This window comes from Pongo pygmaeus, chromosome 11 (assembly GCF_028885625.2).
Source record: "Pongo pygmaeus isolate AG05252 chromosome 11, NHGRI_mPonPyg2-v2.0_pri, whole genome shotgun sequence".
Lineage (NCBI taxonomy): Eukaryota > Metazoa > Chordata > Mammalia > Primates > Hominidae > Pongo > Pongo pygmaeus.
In genome coordinates this window covers 113,741,309-113,760,025 of record NC_072384.2, presented here as the reverse complement: position 1 = coordinate 113,760,025, position 18,717 = coordinate 113,741,309, and the positions used below count along the sequence as shown (strand labels likewise).

General features: G+C 37.2%; 1 protein-coding gene across 4 annotated transcripts in view; it reads right to left on the bottom strand.

Moving 5' to 3' along the window:
- Positions 1-18,717, bottom strand: part of SPAG16 (sperm associated antigen 16) — a 1,161,609-nt gene that overhangs the window by 1,088,988 nt on the left and 53,904 nt on the right. For all 4 annotated transcript variants that reach the window (XM_054478489.2, XM_054478490.2, XM_054478491.2 and 1 more), the window contains 2 exons: positions 13,479-13,586; positions 4,672-4,789 (listed from right to left, as the gene is read on the bottom strand). In XM_054478489.2, coding sequence (XP_054334464.1) covers positions 4,672-4,789; positions 13,479-13,586 — 226 coding nt within the window. The remainder of the gene's footprint in view (positions 1-4,671; positions 4,790-13,478; positions 13,587-18,717) is intronic.

Genomic DNA, 18,717 nt, shown 5'->3' with positions numbered 1-18,717 from the left:
AATGGGGAAAGGATTCCCTATTTGATAAATGGTGCTGGGAAAACTGGCTAGCCATATGTAGAAAGCTGAAACTGGATCCCTTCTTTAAGCCTTATACAAAAATTAATTCACGATGGATTAAATACTTAAATGTAAAGCCTAAAACCATAAAAACCCTAGAAGAGAACCTAGGCAATACCATTTAGGACATAGGCATGGGCAAAGACTTTGTGACTAAAACACCAAAAGCAATGGCAACAAAAGCCAAAATTGACAAATGGGATCTAACTAAACTAAAGAGCTTCTGCACAGCAAAAGAAACTACCATCAGAGTGAACAGGCAACCTACAGAATGGGAGAACATTTTTGCAACCTACCCATCTGACAAAGAGCTAATATCCAGAATCTACAAATAACTTCAACAAATTTACAAGAAAAAAACAAAGTATATGAACAGACACTTCTCAAAAGAAGACATTTATGCAGCCAACAGAAATGTGAAAAAATGCTCATCATCACTGGTCATCAGAGAAATGCAAATAAAAACCACAATGAGATACCATCTCACACCAGTTAGAATGGCGATCATTAAAAAGTCAGGAAACAGATGCTGGAGAGGATGTGGAGAAACAGGAATGATTTTACACTCTTGGTGGGGTGTAAATTAGTCCAACCATTGTGGAAGACAGTGTTCTGATTCCTCAAGGATCTAGAACCAGAAATACCATTTGACCCAGCGATCCCATTACGGGGTATATACCCAAATTATTATAAATGATGCTACGATAAAGATACATGCACATGTATGTTTACTGCGGCACTGTTCACAATAGCAAAGACTTGGAACCAACCCAAATGTCCATCAATGATAGACTGGATTAAGAAAGTGTGGCACATATAAATCATGGAATTCTATGCTGCTATAAAAAAGGATGAGTTCACTTCCTTTGACATGAACATGGATGAAGCTGGAAACCATCATTCTCAGCAAACTATCACAGGTACAGAAAACCAAACACTGCATGTTCTCACTCATAGGTGGGAACTGAACAATGAGAACACATGGACACAGGGCGGGGAGCATCACACACCAGGGGCCTATCATGGGGTGTGGGGCTGGGAGAGGGATAGCATTAAGAGAAATACCTAATGTAAATGACGATGGGTGTAGCAAACCAACATGTCACTTGTATACCTATGTAACACACCTGTACGTTGTGCACATGTACCCTAGAACTTAAAGTATAAAAAAATAGAAGTTTCCCATTAATAAAGATTTTCTAAATTGGGATATTTTTAGGGTGAAAGTGAAATTTATTAAAAATTACCCTGTGCAAATAGGTGTAAATCAGGATTGCTGGAACAAATGAGAACATATAGCATCCTGTATCTTTGTCTCACAAATTTTAAATAGCATCTTTGGTTATATATGCCATACATTTTGGAGATAACATTTTTGAGGTACAAACATTTTATCTCAGCAATTCCTGATTACCTCAGGGCTCATCATGCTTTGGGTAACTAAGTGTTCCATGAACTATGTGATCACTTACTGAAAGGAAGACAAAGGAATTGAATAAAACAAAGCCAACTTTCAACTTTAAAAAAAAAAAAAAAAAAAAAAAGAAAGAAGATAGGAAGATATTTCATCCAATAGAACAAAGAAGTGAAAAGAGTTCTGTGCCTGAGGGACAAGATGCCTGAGGGACAAGGTAACAATAGGTCAGACATGAGTCCTACTTTATCTACCAAGTGAAAAATGCAAGTGGGGCCAGTTGGAAATGAAGGGCAAATAAAGCCAGATACTCTAGGGATACTCCAGGAATATAAGGATACTTGCTCTTAGCTTTTCAGGCAATAGCCTAGGAAAACTGACAACCCCTTAAAGAGTCCTTCATATTTTACATTGTGCTAGAAAAACATACTACTCTCCAGGTCATGTTGAAAATGGACTGAAAAAGGTATATCTGTGTAGATGGACCCTAACTGGTTTCCAAATTGTTCATGGCTTGTATTTGCAATATAGAGAAATCAGAAGCCTCAACCACCTCAGTGGGATACATGGAAATGTTAATATTTGATGTACTAGAGCAGAAAAAAAGCTAGGGTTAGGATAATGAGGGAACAGATATAAAGGAGTTCACAGATATTGTGGAAGAGGCCATGGATTTAGCAAGGTGTGTTGGGTTCACATACAAAAGAACTACCCAGGAACTATCCAGGAGCTATCCAGAACTATCCAGGTATCATGTACCTGGGCATCAACCTAATCAAACAAGTCACAGTACACTGGAGAGTGAATATAGCCTGTAGACTTTAAGCTATATGGATAGATAAGTAACTTTTTTACTAGGAACCATCTGGGGAAGAATAAAAAGGGCATGCCATTTGAAGGCAGAAAATGAGCACTAATAACTATGTTTTAGCTAAACATTCAGTTAATATAATATTCAAACACCCTGTGTTAAACTCAAAGAGACTGGTTTAACTCACAAAGATTGGGATAGTCCTTAATATGCAGGTTATCTTTTTTTTGTCTTCAGCAGGAGTAAGAGTTCAAAGACAAAACCAGTTGCAGATAATAAAGATATATTTCTTTGCACATCTGAACAGTAGTGTGCAAAATTCAACTCTAACTCATAGATCAAATGATTTTAACTTTTTAAACATGTTTTAATCTTATACACATATCAATCATAAGGCAAATAATTTATCCCTATTTAATAAGTGAGTAAAAAGACATATTTAAATAACCTGAATCCTCACTTGGCTGTTTTACAACACAACTGGAATTCATACCAGCCATTCCCAGTTCTTAGCTCTTTCCACTAAACCATCGAGGAGCAACTTGAAACACAAATATTGTACATGGTATATGGGAGATAAGCATGAGATCAGGAGGACTAAAGAGAGTAAGATGGGTAGCAAAAGTTTAAGCTTGGCCCGTCTGGAATAGGAAATAGGAAGAGATCTGAATCTAGCTCCTAATACATCAGGATATAGAATAAAGAAAGCCTTTTGTTAGGAGACTGGGGAAGACAGATTAGAGGAAAAGAAGCAAGGGTATGAAATTCTGAAGGTTTGATTATAATACCATAAAATTTAAATTATTGTTAAACTCATTCATATTAGTTCATTCTCACACCACTATGAGGAAATACCCGAGACTGGGTATTTATAAAGAATAAAGGTTTAATTGGCTCAAGTTCCACATGGCTGGGGAGTCCTCATGAAATTTACAATCATGGTACAAGACACCTCTTCAGAGGACGGCAGGAAAGAGAATGAGCGCAAGCAAAAGAAATGCCAGACGCTTATACAACCACCAGATCTCGTGGGACCCACTCATTATCATGAGAACAGCACAGGAGAAACCACCCCCATGATTCAGTTACCTCTACCTGGTCCCGCCCTTGACACATGGGGATTATTACAATTCAAGGTGAGATTTGGATGGGGACACAGCCAAATCATATTATCATTGTATCCAATATCACTTAAAATTCAAACATTCAAAACACAAAATTAAATTCAAGCACAAGGGGCATCAAGACAATGATGTTTTGCATTTTTGAAGCTAAGAATTTCACTCAAAAGACAAAATAAACTTGATTAAAGTATGTCTTAACAATAAAATTATTCAAAGCAGTATTATCATCATGTAAGCTTTTGTAGCTTCTCAAAGTTTGGCCAAAAATGAAAATCTCCAAAAAACAATAATAGAATGTTAAGCATAGTTGCAGTTTTACATATTCTAAAAAAACCGATAAATGGTTTTAAAGTGGCATACAAACATTTTGTTTCTTTCTCTTAAATTTTTATGCCAAAGGTATCCCACCCACTACCCTAGGCCTAGGCCTATACAAAACCCCTAAAAGGATGTCACCCATTAGCAAAAATAACCAAAACCTTGAGTCAGTACCTAGGAGGGAGTTTTCATTTATTAAAATATCTCATATAAGTTTCACAGCAACCTTAAAAGGTATGTCTTTGGTCTTTGCAGCTACATTTTATATATGAGAAATCTGAGCTCCAATTTGTTTAAATAACTCTCCTAAGGTTAATGTTTATAGCTGTCAAAGCTGGCATTTAAACCCAAGTTTGACCACAATGGCTAAGTTTTTTCTTCTAACTACAATTTAATAATCTGCTATAAATTTATGTCTCAATTAAATGATATTTAATTTAATTTTTTGAGACACTGTCTCACTCTGTTGCTTAGGCTGGAGTGCAGTGGTATGGGGCCATCTCGGCTCACTGCAACCTCCGCTTCCCGGGTTCAAACGATTCTCATGCCTCAGCCTCCCAAGTAGCTGGGATTACAGGCCTGTGCCACCACACCCGGCTTTCTTTCTTTTTTTTTTTTTTTGTATTTTTAGTAGAGACAGGGTTTTACCATATTGGCCAGACTGGTCTCAAACTCCTGGCCTCAAATGATCCACCTACTTTGGTCTCCCAAAGTGCTGGGATTACAGGCATGAGCCACCACCCCGGCCTAATTTTATAATAATCTTTATAGGTAGTTAAATGGAGAAATACTTTTTCCGAATGTTTCCAGATGGATCTCTTTTACATGAAAGTTGGTTGAAAATGCTTTAAAATTAATCTCAGAAACAAAATCAGTATTTCTACTTGCATTATTAAAAAAATGATTAAAAGATCATTTTAAGTTAGCTTTGACTATATCTTTACCTGCCCAACTACTTTGTCTCTTTCCAAGGAGGTCAGCATTTTCTCCTTCAGTAAAGTGTGGTGTTTCTCATGTAACACCCTTATAGTCGGTTCATAAGATGCATAATGTAATTTCAACCTATAAAAAATAAAGTCAATAGCATCTTAAGGGGTTATTGAGTTAAATCAGTAATTTCCATCTAACATCAAAACCTTTTTTTCTTTTTCTTTTTTGCTGTGAAATAAAAGTGAATAATCATATAAAGGTTAACACACTACAGCCAAGAAGCACAAAAAGCATACAACTTCACTGCAACTTGAGGGTGGAGGGTGCAGTGAGGGAGCAAATCACACGTCTTAACTAGTTCTCTATTTCCTACTAGCACCTTTTGCTGTGTCCAAGTATGTACTCAGAAGATTGCTGCTACCCACGAAATTTTTTAAAATGCAATTCCTTTTGTCAATTTGGAAATAACTGTCAGAAAGACAAGAGCCACAAATAATAGATGATTAAACATGGAGTGTCATTCACGTCAAAATAAACTAAAGGATAGTCTTCAAAACAAGTTTGGCTAATCTTGTATTTTAAAAATTAAGTATAAAAACATTTTGATATCTAAACAGAAGGAATAAGTCAGCCTAGTATATAATATACCTTTAAAAATCTGTTTTATTTGAAAATGACCTCAAAATCTTTTTATTGAAGTGTAATTTACATGGATAAAACATACAGCTCTTAAGCGTTACAGTTCAGAGTTTTGAGAAATGCACACCCAAGTAGTACATACTATCAAAATATGAAGCATGTCTAACCTCCCAGAAAATTCTAGAACTTCATTTATTTGGTATCATACAACATGTTCTCTTTTTTAACTAGTTTATTTCACTCACTATAATGTTTCTTTAGATTATTCCATATTACTTTACAGAGCAATACTTCACTCCTCTTTACCGTGAGTAGTATTGCCTTGTATGTATGTATATTCCACAATGTGGTTATCCAATATTTTGCTGATGAAAACCTGAGTGGATTTTAGTTTGGGCTATCATGAATAAGGCCTCTTTAAACATTTTTATATAAGTCATGTAACATTTTTTGGTCATATATCTTCATTTATTTTAGATAAATACACAGGAGTTTAATTGCTGGGCTATAATTTATACTTCCAACAACCCTATATGACAGTCCTGGTTACTCTACATTATTGCCAACCTCTGGTGATATCAGTCTAATAAGAGTTTATCCTTCTTATTATCAAATTTGTCAGTTTTATTATATTTTTCCATTAACCAACATCTGACTTTGTTGATTTTTTGTTTGTCCATTTGCTATTTTATTGATTTCAGCTCTTATTTTTCATTTCTTCATGTTTCTTGGTTATAATTTTCTCTTTTTAAGCTTCTAAGATGACATCATTGGTTTTAAAACTTTATTTTCTAAAATAAAGCATTTAAAGCCATCAATTTCAATTTAAGCTGCATTGGCTGCATTTCAATATGCTGCATTTTTAATCATTCAGTTCAAAATATTCTCTAATTTCCTTCTTTGACTCATGGATTATTTAAAGTATACTACTTAATTTCCAAATACTTGAGAAATCCCCTGAGATTTTTAAAAATTGATTTCTAATTTAATTTGGTTGTGGTCAGAAAACATTCTATGTATGATATCAATCCTTTGAAACGTATAGAGACTTGTTTTATGGCTCAGTATACAATCTATCTTAGTGACAATTCCATGTGCACTGGAAAGAGCAAAGTAAAAGGAAATACAGAGAATGCCACAAAGATACTCCTCGAGAAGAACAACTCCAAGACACATAATTGTCAGATTCACCAAAGTTGAAATGAAGGAAAAAATGTTAAGGGCAGCCAGAGAGAAAGGTCGAGTTACCCACAAAGGAAAGCCCATCAGACTAACAGCTGATCTCTTGGAAGAAACTCTAGAAGCCAGAAGAGAGTGGGGGCCAATATTCAACATTCTTAAAGAAAAGAATTTTCAACCCAGAATTTCATATCCAGCCAAACTAAGCTTCATAAGTGAAGGAGAAATAAAATCCTTTACAGACAAGCAAATGATGAGAGATTTTGTCACGAGCAGGCCTGCCCTAAAAGAGCTCCTGAAGGAAGCACTAAACATAGAAAGGAACAACTGGTAGCAGCCACTGCAAAAACATGCCAAATTGTAAAGACCATCAAGGCTAGGAAGAAACTGCATCAACTAATGAGCAAAATAACCTTCTGAAACTATTCCAATCAATAGAAAAAGAAGGAATCCTTCTTAACTCATTTTATAAGCCAGCATCATCTTGATACCAAAGGCTGGCAGAGACACAACAAAAAAAAAAGAGAATTTTAGACCAATATCCCTGATGAACATCGATGGAAAAATCCTAAATAAAATACTGGCAAACTGAATCCAGCAGCACATCAAAAAGCTTATCCATCATGATGAAGTGGGCTTCATCCCTGGGATGCAAGGCTGGTTCAACATTCGCAAATCAATAAATGTAATCCAGCATATAAACAGAACCAACGACAAAAACCATATGATTATCTCATTAGATGCAGAAAAGGCCTTTGACAAAATTCAACAACCTTCATGCTAAAAACTCTCAATAAATTAGGTATTGATGGGACGTATCTCAAAATAATAAGAGCTATCTATGACAAACCCACAGCCAATATCATACTGAATGGGCAAAAACTGGAAGCATTCCCTTTGAAAACTGGCACAAGACAGGGATGTCCTGCCTCACCACTCCTATTCAACATAGTGTTGGAAGTTCTGGCCAGGGCAATCAGGCAGGAGAAGGAAATAAAGGGTATTCAATTAGGAAAAGAGGAAGTCAAATTGTCCCTGTTTGCAGATGACATGATTGTATATCTAGAAAACCCCATTGTCTCAGGCCAAAATCTCCTTAAGCTGATAAGCAACTTCAGCAAAGTCTCAGGATACAAAATCAATGTGCAAAAATCACAAGCATTCTTATACACCAATAACAGACAAACAGAGAGCCAAATCATGAGTGAACTCCCATTCACAATTGCTTCAAAGTGAATAAAATACTTAGGAATCCAACTTACAAGGGACGTGAAGGACCTCTTCAAGGAGAACTACAAACCACTGCTCAATGAAATAAAAGAGGATACAAACAAATGGAAGAACATTCCATGCTCATGGGTAGGAAGAATCAATATCGTGAAAATGGTCATACTGCCCAAGGTAAGTTATAGATTCAATGTCATCCCCATCAAGCTATCAATGACTTTCTTCACAGAATTGGAAAAAACTACTTTCAAGTTCACATGGAACCAAAAAAGAGCCTGCATAGCCAAGACAATCCTAAGCAAGAAGAACAAAGCTGGAGGCGTACTCTACCTGACTTCAAACTATACTACAAGGCTACAGTAACCAAAACAGCATGGTACTGGTACCAAAACAGAGATATAGACCAATGGAACAGAGCAGAGCCGTCAGAAATAATGCCGCATATCTACAACTATCTGATCTTTGACAAACCTGACAAAAACAAGAAATGGGGAAAGGATTCCCTATTTAATAAATGGTGCTGGGAAAACTGGCTAGCCATATGTAGAAAGCTGAAACTGGATCCCTTCCTGACACCTTATACAAAAATTAATTCAAGATGGATTAAAGACTTAAATGTTAGACCTAAAACCATAAAAACCCTAGAAGAAAACCTAGGCAATACCATTCAGGACACAGGCATGGGCAAGGACTTCATGTCTAAAACACCAAAAGCAATGGCAACAAAAGACAAAACTGACAAATGGGATCTAATTAAACTGAAGAGCTTCTGCACAGCAAAAGAAACTACCATCAGAGTGAACAGGCAACCTACAGAATGGGAGAAAATTTTTGCAACCTACTCATCTGACAAAGGGCTAATATCCAGAATCTACAATGAACTCAAACAAATTTACAAGAAACAAACAAACAACCCCATCAACAAGTGGGCGAAGGATATGAACAGACACTTCTCAAAAGAAGACATTTATGCAGCCAAAAGACACATGAAAAAATGCTCATCATCACTGGTCATCAGAGAAATGCAAATCAAAACCACAATGAGATACCATCTCACACCAGTTAGAATGGCGATCATTAAGTCAGGAAACAACAGGTGCTGGAGAGGATGTGGAGAAATAGGAACACTTTTACACTGTTGGTGGGACTGTAAACTAGTTCAACCATTGTGGAAGTCAGTGTGGCAATTCCTCAGGGATCTTGAACTAGAAATACCATTTGACCCAGCCATCCCATTACTGGGTATATACCCAAAGGACTATAAATCATGCTGCTATAAAGACACATGCACACGTATGTTTACTGCGGCACTATTCACAATAGCAAAGACTAGGAACCAACCCAAATGTCCAACAATGATAGACTGGATTAAGAAAATGTGGCACATATACACCATGGAATACTATGCAGCCATAAAAAAAGATGAGTTCATGTCCTTTGTAGGGACATGGATGAAGCTGGAAACCATCATTCTCAGCAAACTATCTCAAGGACAAAAAACCAAACACCACATGTTCTCACTCATAGGTGGGAACTGAACAATGAGAACACATGGACACAGGAAGGGGAACAGCACACACTGGGGCCTGTTGTGGGGTGGGGGGAGTGGGGAGGGATAGCATTAGGAGATATACCTAATGTTAAATGACGAGTTAATGGGTGCAGCACACCAACATGGCACATGTATACATATGTAACACACCTGCACGTTGTGCACATGTACCCTAAAACTTAAAGTTTAAAAAAAAAAAAAAAAAAGAACTCCAGTGAATAAGGTAGATTCACTTCTAGGGTGGTCCTTCGAAACTTGGAAAAAGATAGCCAACACTGTGAAGTGGAAATGCTGGAGCCACCCTGGCAGACAGTAGAGGAAGCACTCTACAACACCATAGCAATTATATACTGTTATAAATAGCCTCAATTTTTCCACAAATTACCCCTGACTATTTAATTGAGTGGCTATTTACTGGGGAAAGATATTTTAAGAAGTTGTCATTCAAATTCAGAAACCTAAAGCAGAATCATGACCCCTCTGTTAGAATGGGAGTCTATAGGGGAACAGAAAATAAGTAGGGTCCTGGCTAAAGTCTGCACACAACATATTTGGTTCATGTAAGCACCCAGTGATCAATTCCAGTTTTCCTGAGTAAATAATTTGAATTTGTATACTTAACAATTGGAATAAGCTAGCAGAATGGGGAAGGTTATGCCCAGCCTCTTCTTGGATTTCAAATACACCTATGATGGACTATTTAATATAGAATCCAGAGGTTCTATTTATGTTTTTTCAGTCTTTTTTCTTTGAGTCCCTGCTCATTTCTTTTCAGCTTTTTTCTCTTTGTGCACCAGTTGGATCATTTTCCATCTTCCTGTCTTCATGTTCATTGATCTTTCCATTGGCAATGTCCAATCTTCTAAGACCTGTTAGTAAATTTTTCATTTGCATATTATGTTTTTTTCAGTTCTCAAATTTCAGTTTAATTCTGTTTATCACTCCTTATAGTCACCATTTTCTTTAAAACTCTAAGCATTTCATAATAACTGTTGTAAAGTCCCTGTCTGCTAATTCTGTAATTCTCTTTTCTCTGTCTGTTTCTGCTTTTTCCTGATTATAGGACATGTCTTCCTGCTTGTAGATATATCTATAGATAAATCAATACGTATAAACTTTATTTATTTATTGTATGTTGGACATACACTTGTCTGAATTTTGTTTTCTTCCCTTAAAGAGTTATTTTCTGACAGACAGTTAATTTCCCAGTGAATCAGCTTGAGTTTTTCAAAGCTTACCTTTAAGCTTTTTGGAGAAAAAGTCTAAAGCAGCACTTTGTCTAGGACCAACTAGGTCTGCTTCTATGGCATGGCTTGTGGAGGATATTAAGTAAATGTTCAGAGTATTCAGTGAGGTTACTTCCCTTATGGCTGGCCAGAACTCCTACATCTCCCAGCACTGTGCAACCTCTGGAATCTCTATTTTGCTCAGAGCTTCCCAGGTGCTGTTTCCTGCCAGGCTTCGTGTTCTCTCATCCTATACTTCCACAAGTTAGTTACGTGGCCAAAGACTGAAGAGAACCATTACAGATATTTCTTAAGCTACATTTCATGTACCTCCTTCCTTCTGTGTACACCATGCTGCAAGTTCCAGCTACCTCTGTAGCCCTGAACTCTGATCTCTGCCTCCTCAGCTCCAAAAACCACCATGCTCTGCTTGGGTTATATCTGGTCAAACTGTGGGCTGAAAAGTACCTTCAGGAAGATATGTGGGTTGATCATCCTGCTCATTTTGTGTTTGTCTTCTCTTAGGCATCACGGTCCTGCTTTGCCAATTTTCCACCATCTTAAAAAAAAAACTGCCTCACATATTTTGTCCAGTCATGTAGTTCCTTACATTTGGGGAGCTAGTCCAGTACCAGTTGGAGAGCTAATTCTACACTATTTACAATGACATAGCCCAAAGCGGAAATTCCCCAAAAGTCCTCCAAAAGAATAATATTTTATTCCATTAATAATTAAAACAGAGCTTTTTATTTTCTATATTTTCGTAGCAGTATTTATAAAAGTCATTAATTTGGATATCACATTATACCTCATTGATGATAGTAATAGAAATTAAGTATTAAAGTGCAGTTGCATTATATATACATTTAATGTGTATTAATATGACACTCAGAAAAAGTAACAAAAATAAAAATTTAGGTAGTATGTACAGTTCTATCCTCCTTTCTGATTAGCTTAGTGTGTGTTTATATATATATATGTAATATATATATACACTTTGCTGCATTCTATAATCTCCATAAACATTACATATTCATAAATACATAAAACACACAGATATAGAATTGTATACACAAAACCATGTACACTGTAATCTGTGGATGGTTGAAGAATTTTAAAGAAAATATTGATGGCAAAATTTCCCTTTTTTCACTAACTGGAATTTAACTCATTCATGAGATATGGCTTGACTATCTTCTGTTAAAAGAATTAACAACACAGAATTTCACTGGAATATAACAGGGAAACAATATCTAGAGAAACTCTGTTTAATCCATTTTAAAGGGCGTGTCTATTTTATAAAGTCCATAAGTACTTCATAATTCATGTTTGCAAGTTCTAATATTAGCTATAGATAATTCTGAAAATAAGTACGTTCATAATAAGACACTTGTGTTAAATGGGAAATACTGGCCAGGCTTGGTCACACATGCCTGTAATTCCAACACTTTGGGAGGCCGATCTGAGAGGATCACTGGTGCCCAGGAGTTCAAAACCAACCTGAGCAACAAAGTGAGACCCCCATCGCTACAAAAAAATTAAAACATAAAAAAATTTAGCTGGGTATGGTGGCATGCACCTGTAGACCCAGCTACTCAGAAGGCTGAGGTGGAAGGATTGCTTGAACCCAGGAGTTGGAGGCTACAGGATGCCTTAATCTCACCACTGCATTCTAACATGGGCGACAGAATGAGACTCTGACTCTAAAAAGCAAAACAAAACAACAAACAAACAAAGAAAAAAGAAATACTGTAAAATTTATTATCAAACTAGTTGAAAAATTTACAGAAAAAATAAGGTAAACATTTAATGGTTCACAATGAAAGGAAATAGGGATACACTACTAATGTATTTGGGTAAAATATGACATAAGACATCTCAGACCCCAACTTTGCCTGGCATCAAAACACTCTATCCTATAGCTGATTTATTATGCAATAGCACAGCTATCAGGCAAAGTATTCACTGTGTTTGACTGATTAACTTGATACCCAGCTTTTTTGTGACTTGATGGCATCATTGAAATTTTGTTTTAGGTCTTTATAAAATGAGCTTTAGTGATTCATCCAGATTGTTAAATGGAGATGTTTTTCTTAATGATTAAATGAAGAAATAAAGGCTATCTGAGTATACACCAAGTGTAGCTGTATTACAAAGTAATGTGTGCTTCTTTACCAGGGTGCCTGAAATAATGAAATATGAAAAAACATATAATCTACAATGATGAATTTTATGTGAAAAGTATTCCCTTTAAACATATTAGGAATTTGAACAAGTATGGTATACTTTTAAACATAAATGGTTAGGGGCTATTGTATTGTATTGTACAGTTACAGAGTATTTATATCATCACAAAAAGTTCTGTTGGATAGCACTGCCCTAGAGCAAGCAAAATAGAATTTTATTTAAGGATTGTAAATTTATTTTCTTGTTTTTGTAGGGGAGGAAGGTAAAGAAGGAGAGAAAGTAAATCTCAATAACGCCTTCAAAATAATTTCTAAAAGACTTACAAATTCATAGCCATTTAGAGATATGTCCCCTATCCCTGCAATATCACAGCTGCACTTTACTCTGTATGCATACAATTTGATGAACATACCATGTTTTTTCATGTCTTGGTGCATTTGCAGAGGATGTACTATCTGCCAAGAGCACTGTGCTGACCCCACTTCCTCACTGTCTACTCACTCATACTTGAGAATTTAATTCCTGTGGAAGTAAATCCTTGAGCCCTCTCACACTCCAGTCGTATTGGGATGATGGCCCTCTTGGGTGGCATAGCAACAATGCAGTGTATTTCTGTATATTTCTGCTTAACTCCTCCCACTTCACACACACAAATATTTTCTGAGACCCTAGACAGCAAGGGTCGCAACTTACTCACCTTATGCTCAGTAAATGTGGAATTAATAACTTTGTCTAAAACTTTGTCATAATCAAATTACTTAACATGTATTAAATAACTCTTTAATAAATATGCCAACAAGTATAAGCTTACCCTTTGAGGTCATTAATTAATTTGTTTTTTTCCTGGACTATTCGCTTGTGATGCATTCGATGAAAATCACGTTCTTTCTGAATTTTCAGCAGATCTTCTCTAGCTTTGCTGAAAAAAAAATAGTAACTTTATAAATCACTGCTAATTCTTTTTCAAAAAATTATTTAGTCTTGAGTTCAAATCCAGTACTGGGCCATTCAAAAGATAATAGGAAAACAAATATTTTGCTATAATTCTCATCGAAGATTCTCATCAAACATAATTTGTATAAGGTCATATTAGGTGAGGGGGGTGAAGGATGAAAGGGCAAAACCTATAGTTCCAAAAATATGATTCATCTACATTTCATCTAAGTAAATGAAAATTAAAGGTATGCTGCCAGAACATGTCCAAAGTATAAATCATCTATTTCCAAAGAGAACTTGTTTGGCTTGGAAAATTGAAATTTATGAAACATGACAATTCAAAATTATTAAAAATAAAGACTTTATGGAATTTAACTCTGAACTTCCTAGAATGTAAAGTTAAAGAGAATACACTAGATTATTCAGTTCTGATAATTGGGAAAAGAAAGCATATAAGTTCTAGAAAACCAAGATTTCATGGTATATATTAAATAAATATATACCATCAGTGGATCTGATTACTACATAATTCATAGCTTGATGAGAATGGTCTTCAATATCAGTGCTGTAATACAGAAAAATTTTTCAATTTGATATATCTTCTGCAAACCTCTGGCATAAAGCAAGCTAAAGGAATCTTTCTAAGCCCAGGTTCTATGTGAAAATTTAATGAGAATGTTTCACTTACCTCCATAATATATTAGTTTCAATATAATAATGTGAAACATAATTTATAATGAAAAAGTAGTTCTCAGCCTCAGATAACTGACAAACTGCTACAGCATTGTCACTGTCACATTTCCATTCTGAAAAATGGACTGATACCTCATATTAGGATTGAACAGAAGAAATCTACTTCTCTGGGTCACAATTATTTCAAAATTTTGATTCACACAAAATAAATGCACACGAACAGATTTCTGCTTTAAGCGGTGTCAGAAGTCAGTCACTGAGGATCAGTGTATGGGATGCTACCAAAGATGTTTATGAGATAAAGTAAGGCTCTCAATGAAGCATATGTTGATTAACGACTTCTTGACGCAAGATCAAATTACAGGAGGCATATGGTGCAAGGTCTCTGATCCATTCTTCCAAGTTTCTTTCTTCTTTTCTTTTTTTTTTTTTAAGTTCTGGGGCACAGGTGCAAGTTGTGAAGGTTTGTTACATAGGTAAACCTGTGCCACGGTGGTTTACTGCACCTATCAACCCATCACCTAGGTATTAAGCGCAGCATACGTTTGCTATTTTTCCTAATGCTCCACATCCCCCAACCACATACCCTACCCCCTGACAGGCCCCAGTGTGTGTGGTTCCCTTTCCTGTGTCCATGTGTTTTGATTGTTCAGCTCCCACTTATAAGTGAGAACATGCAGTGTTTGGTTTTCTGTTACTGCGTTAGTTTGCTGAGGATAATGGCTTCCAACTCCATCCATGTCCCTACAAACGACATGATCCCATTCCTTTTTATGGCTGCATAGTATTTCATGGTGTATATGTGCCACATTTTCTTTATCCAGTCTATCATTGATGGGCATCTGGGTTGATTCCATGTCTTTGTGATTGTAAATAGTGCTGCAGTGAACATACACATGCATGTGTCTTTGTAACAAAATGATTCATATTCCTTTGGGTATATATCCAGTAATGGGATTAAGTCTATGTGTGTCTTTGCGTGTGAGATAGGTCTCTTGAATACAACACACCAATGAATCTTGCCTCTATCCAGCTTGCCACTCTGCATCTTTTAATTGGGGCATTTAGTCCATTTACATATAAGGTTAATATTGTTATGTATCAATTTGATCCTGTCATTATGATGCTAGCTGGTTATTTTGTAGACTTGTTTATGTAGTTGCCTCATATTGTCACTGGTCTGTGTACTTCAGTGTGTTTTTGTAGTGGCTGGTAATGGTTTTTCCTTTCTATATTTAGTGCTTCCTTCAGGAGTGCTTGCAAGGCAGGCCTGGTGGTGATGAATTCCCTCAGCATTTGCTTGTCTTAAAAAGATTTTATTTCTCCTTCACTTATGAAGCTGAGTTTCACCAGATATGAAATACTAGGTTGGAAATTCTCTTAAGAATATCGAATATTGGCCCCCACTATCTTCTGGCTTGTAGGGTTTCTGCAGAGATCCACTGTTAGTCTGATGGGCTTCCCTTTATAGGTGACCTGGCCTTTCTCTCTGGCTGCCTTTAACATTTTTTCCTTCATTTCAGCCCTGGAGAATCTGATGATTATGTGTCTTTTGCTTGATCTTCTCGTGGAGTATCTTACTGGGGTTGTCTGGGTTTCCTGAAGTTGAACATTGGCCTGTCTTGCTAGGTTAAGGAAGTTCTGGATGATATCCTGAAGTGTGTTTTCCAACTTGGTTCCATTCTCTCCGTCTCTTTCAGGTACTCCTATCAGTCATAGGTTTGGTTTTTTAACATAATCGCACAGTTCTCAGAGGTTTTTTTCATTCCTTTTCATTCTTTTTTTCTCTACTCTTGTCTGCCTGTCTTATTTCAGCAAGATAGTCTTCAAGCTCTGATACCCTTTCTTCTGCTTCGTCTCTTTGGCTATTGATGCTTGTTATTGCATTGTGAAGTTCTCGTGTTGTGTTTCTCAGCTCGATCAGTTAATTTATATTCCTCTCTATCCTAGTTATTTTGGTAAACAGCTCCTGTAATGTTTTATCATGGTTCTTAGCTTCTTTGCAATGAGTTAGAACATAATTCTTTAGCTCAGTGAAGTTCCTTATTACCCATCTTCTGAAGCCTACTTCTGTCAATTCATCCATCTCAGCCTCAGCCCAGTTCTGTGCTGGAGACATATTGCAATCATTTGGAGGAGAAGAGGCACTCTGGTTTTTTGAGTTTTCAGGATTTTTGTGTTGATTCTTTCTCATCGTCATGAGTTTATCTACCTTTGATCTTTGAGGTTGCTGACCTTTGGATGGGTTTTTGTGGGGTCCTTTTCATTGATGTTGTTGTTGTTTTCTGTTTTTCTTTTAGCAGTCAGGCCCCTCTTCTATAGGGCTGTTGCAGTTTTCTGGGGGTCCACTCTAAACCCTATTTGCCTGGGTCCCTCCCACCCGTGGAGGTATCACCAGCAGAGGCTACAGACCAGCACAGGTGGCAGCCAGCTCCTTCCTCTGGGAGCTGTGTCCCAGAGGGGCACCAACCTGATGCCGACTGGAATTCCCCTGTATGAGGTATCTGTGGACTCCTGTTGGGAGGTCTCACCTAGTCAGCAGGAGTGGGATTAGGGACCTGCTTAAATAAGCAGTCTGGCTGCCCCTTGGTGGAGCGGGTGTGCTGCACCCTCATCTGGGCTCCCCTGACTCTCTAGAGCCAGGAGGAAGAAAAGACAAAGACCACTGATCCATGATACGGCAGCTGCCCCTCCTAGTGGCTCCTCTCAGGGATATCAAAGTTCTGTTCATAAACTCCTGTCTAGGGATGCTGAAACTCCCACAGAGAGGCCTCACCCAGTGAGAAAAAATGGATCAGGGTTCCGCTTAAGGAAGCAGTCTAGCCATGAACTGACACAGCTGCTGTGCTGCACTGTGGGGAATTGCTCCTGGTCCAGACCACCCAGTCTCACTGGCACCTACAGCAGGGGACAATGGCCAACTGGAGCCGCAGTGATGGTGGCCAACCCTCCTGCCCTGGGAATTAAGTCTTCTTAGGCAGTCTCTGGCCTGCTGCATTGGCTAGCAGGGATTCCAAGCCAGTGTGTTTTAGCTTGTGGGGTTCTGTGGAAGCGAGGCCACTTGGCCCCCTGGCTTCAGCCCCCTTCCCACAGGAGTGGACAGATATCCTGCTTCATGGGAGTTCCCAGAGCTGGAGTATGCAAATACTCCTGTGTCTTGGTGCCTGCTGAAATGGCCAGCCACCCAAGCAGCTGCCATGTCTTTACAGTTCTGTGCTTGGGACCCAAGGCCCTGGTGGCATGGGCTCACAAGGGGAGCTCCTGATCCACAGGTTGCAAGGATCCATGACAAAAGCAAGGTTTTCAGGGAGGGGTAGCATAATCCCTCACCACCTCCTTTGGCTGGGGGAGAAAGCTTCCTTTGCCTACGCAGCTCTTGGGTGGGCCCTCGATGCTCTTCTTTGCTCTCCCTGGGTTGCACCAACCACCTAGTCAGTCCCAATGAGAAAAGCTTGGTACCTCAATTGAAGATTCAGAATTCACTTGCTGTTTTCATCCTTCTTGGTGGGAACCACAGAGTGGAGCTGTTTCTATTTGGTCAACTTGGCTGCTCCCGCCCCATAAGTTTCTTTCTCCCCACCTCCCAGCACACCCTATTTTTTAAAAAATGACCTCTACTGTTCTTTATTTTACTGCCAATTTTGTAGTTTTCATTACATGTAAATAAACAATGCTCAGGTGACTCACAATACTCATGGTGAACTTTCTCCACCTAAACCTCAACCTCATTTTCATGCCAACAATCTTATATGTGCAAGAAATTATTGATTCGAACATTCAGTCTTGAAAAATCATCTGAGGAATATAGAATGATTAAACAATTTATTCTTTTCTGATTTTAACCCATTTGTGTATATCAAGAATATAATTTGACAAATAATATAAGTTCACAACATAAGTTGAGAAATAATATAGATACTGATATTGAATGAAGTGCTTTTTATCTTTTCTAATTTGTTATTGTATTGCTTCTGGTCAAGATGTCTCTGTTGTAAAAACAAAAATTAATGGTTATTTTCCTTTAAATATATATAATGTATTTTTAGTGTTAGTGTAAGAGTTACATATATTCACTTTAACAAAAAAGATAGTGCAATTTAGGACAGTTTTGCATTTCAACAACAATAAAGCCTATATTTAAAATAGGAATACACGTCCATCTTCCAATTTTTAGATTATAGATAGGGATGTAATTTTCTCAAGTTCATTATGAGATTCTTTGGGAACAGTTCATTATGTTTGTGACAACCTTTTTGAATTGTCTTGTTATTTGCATACTTTCATCTCTTCCAAAATATTACAAACTTCTAGTTTTAACCATTTATCTATATTGCTAAATGAAAATATAATTTTTAATTATTACTTTTTAAAATTTTCGCGGGTACATAGTAGATGTATATATTCATGGGGTACATGAGATA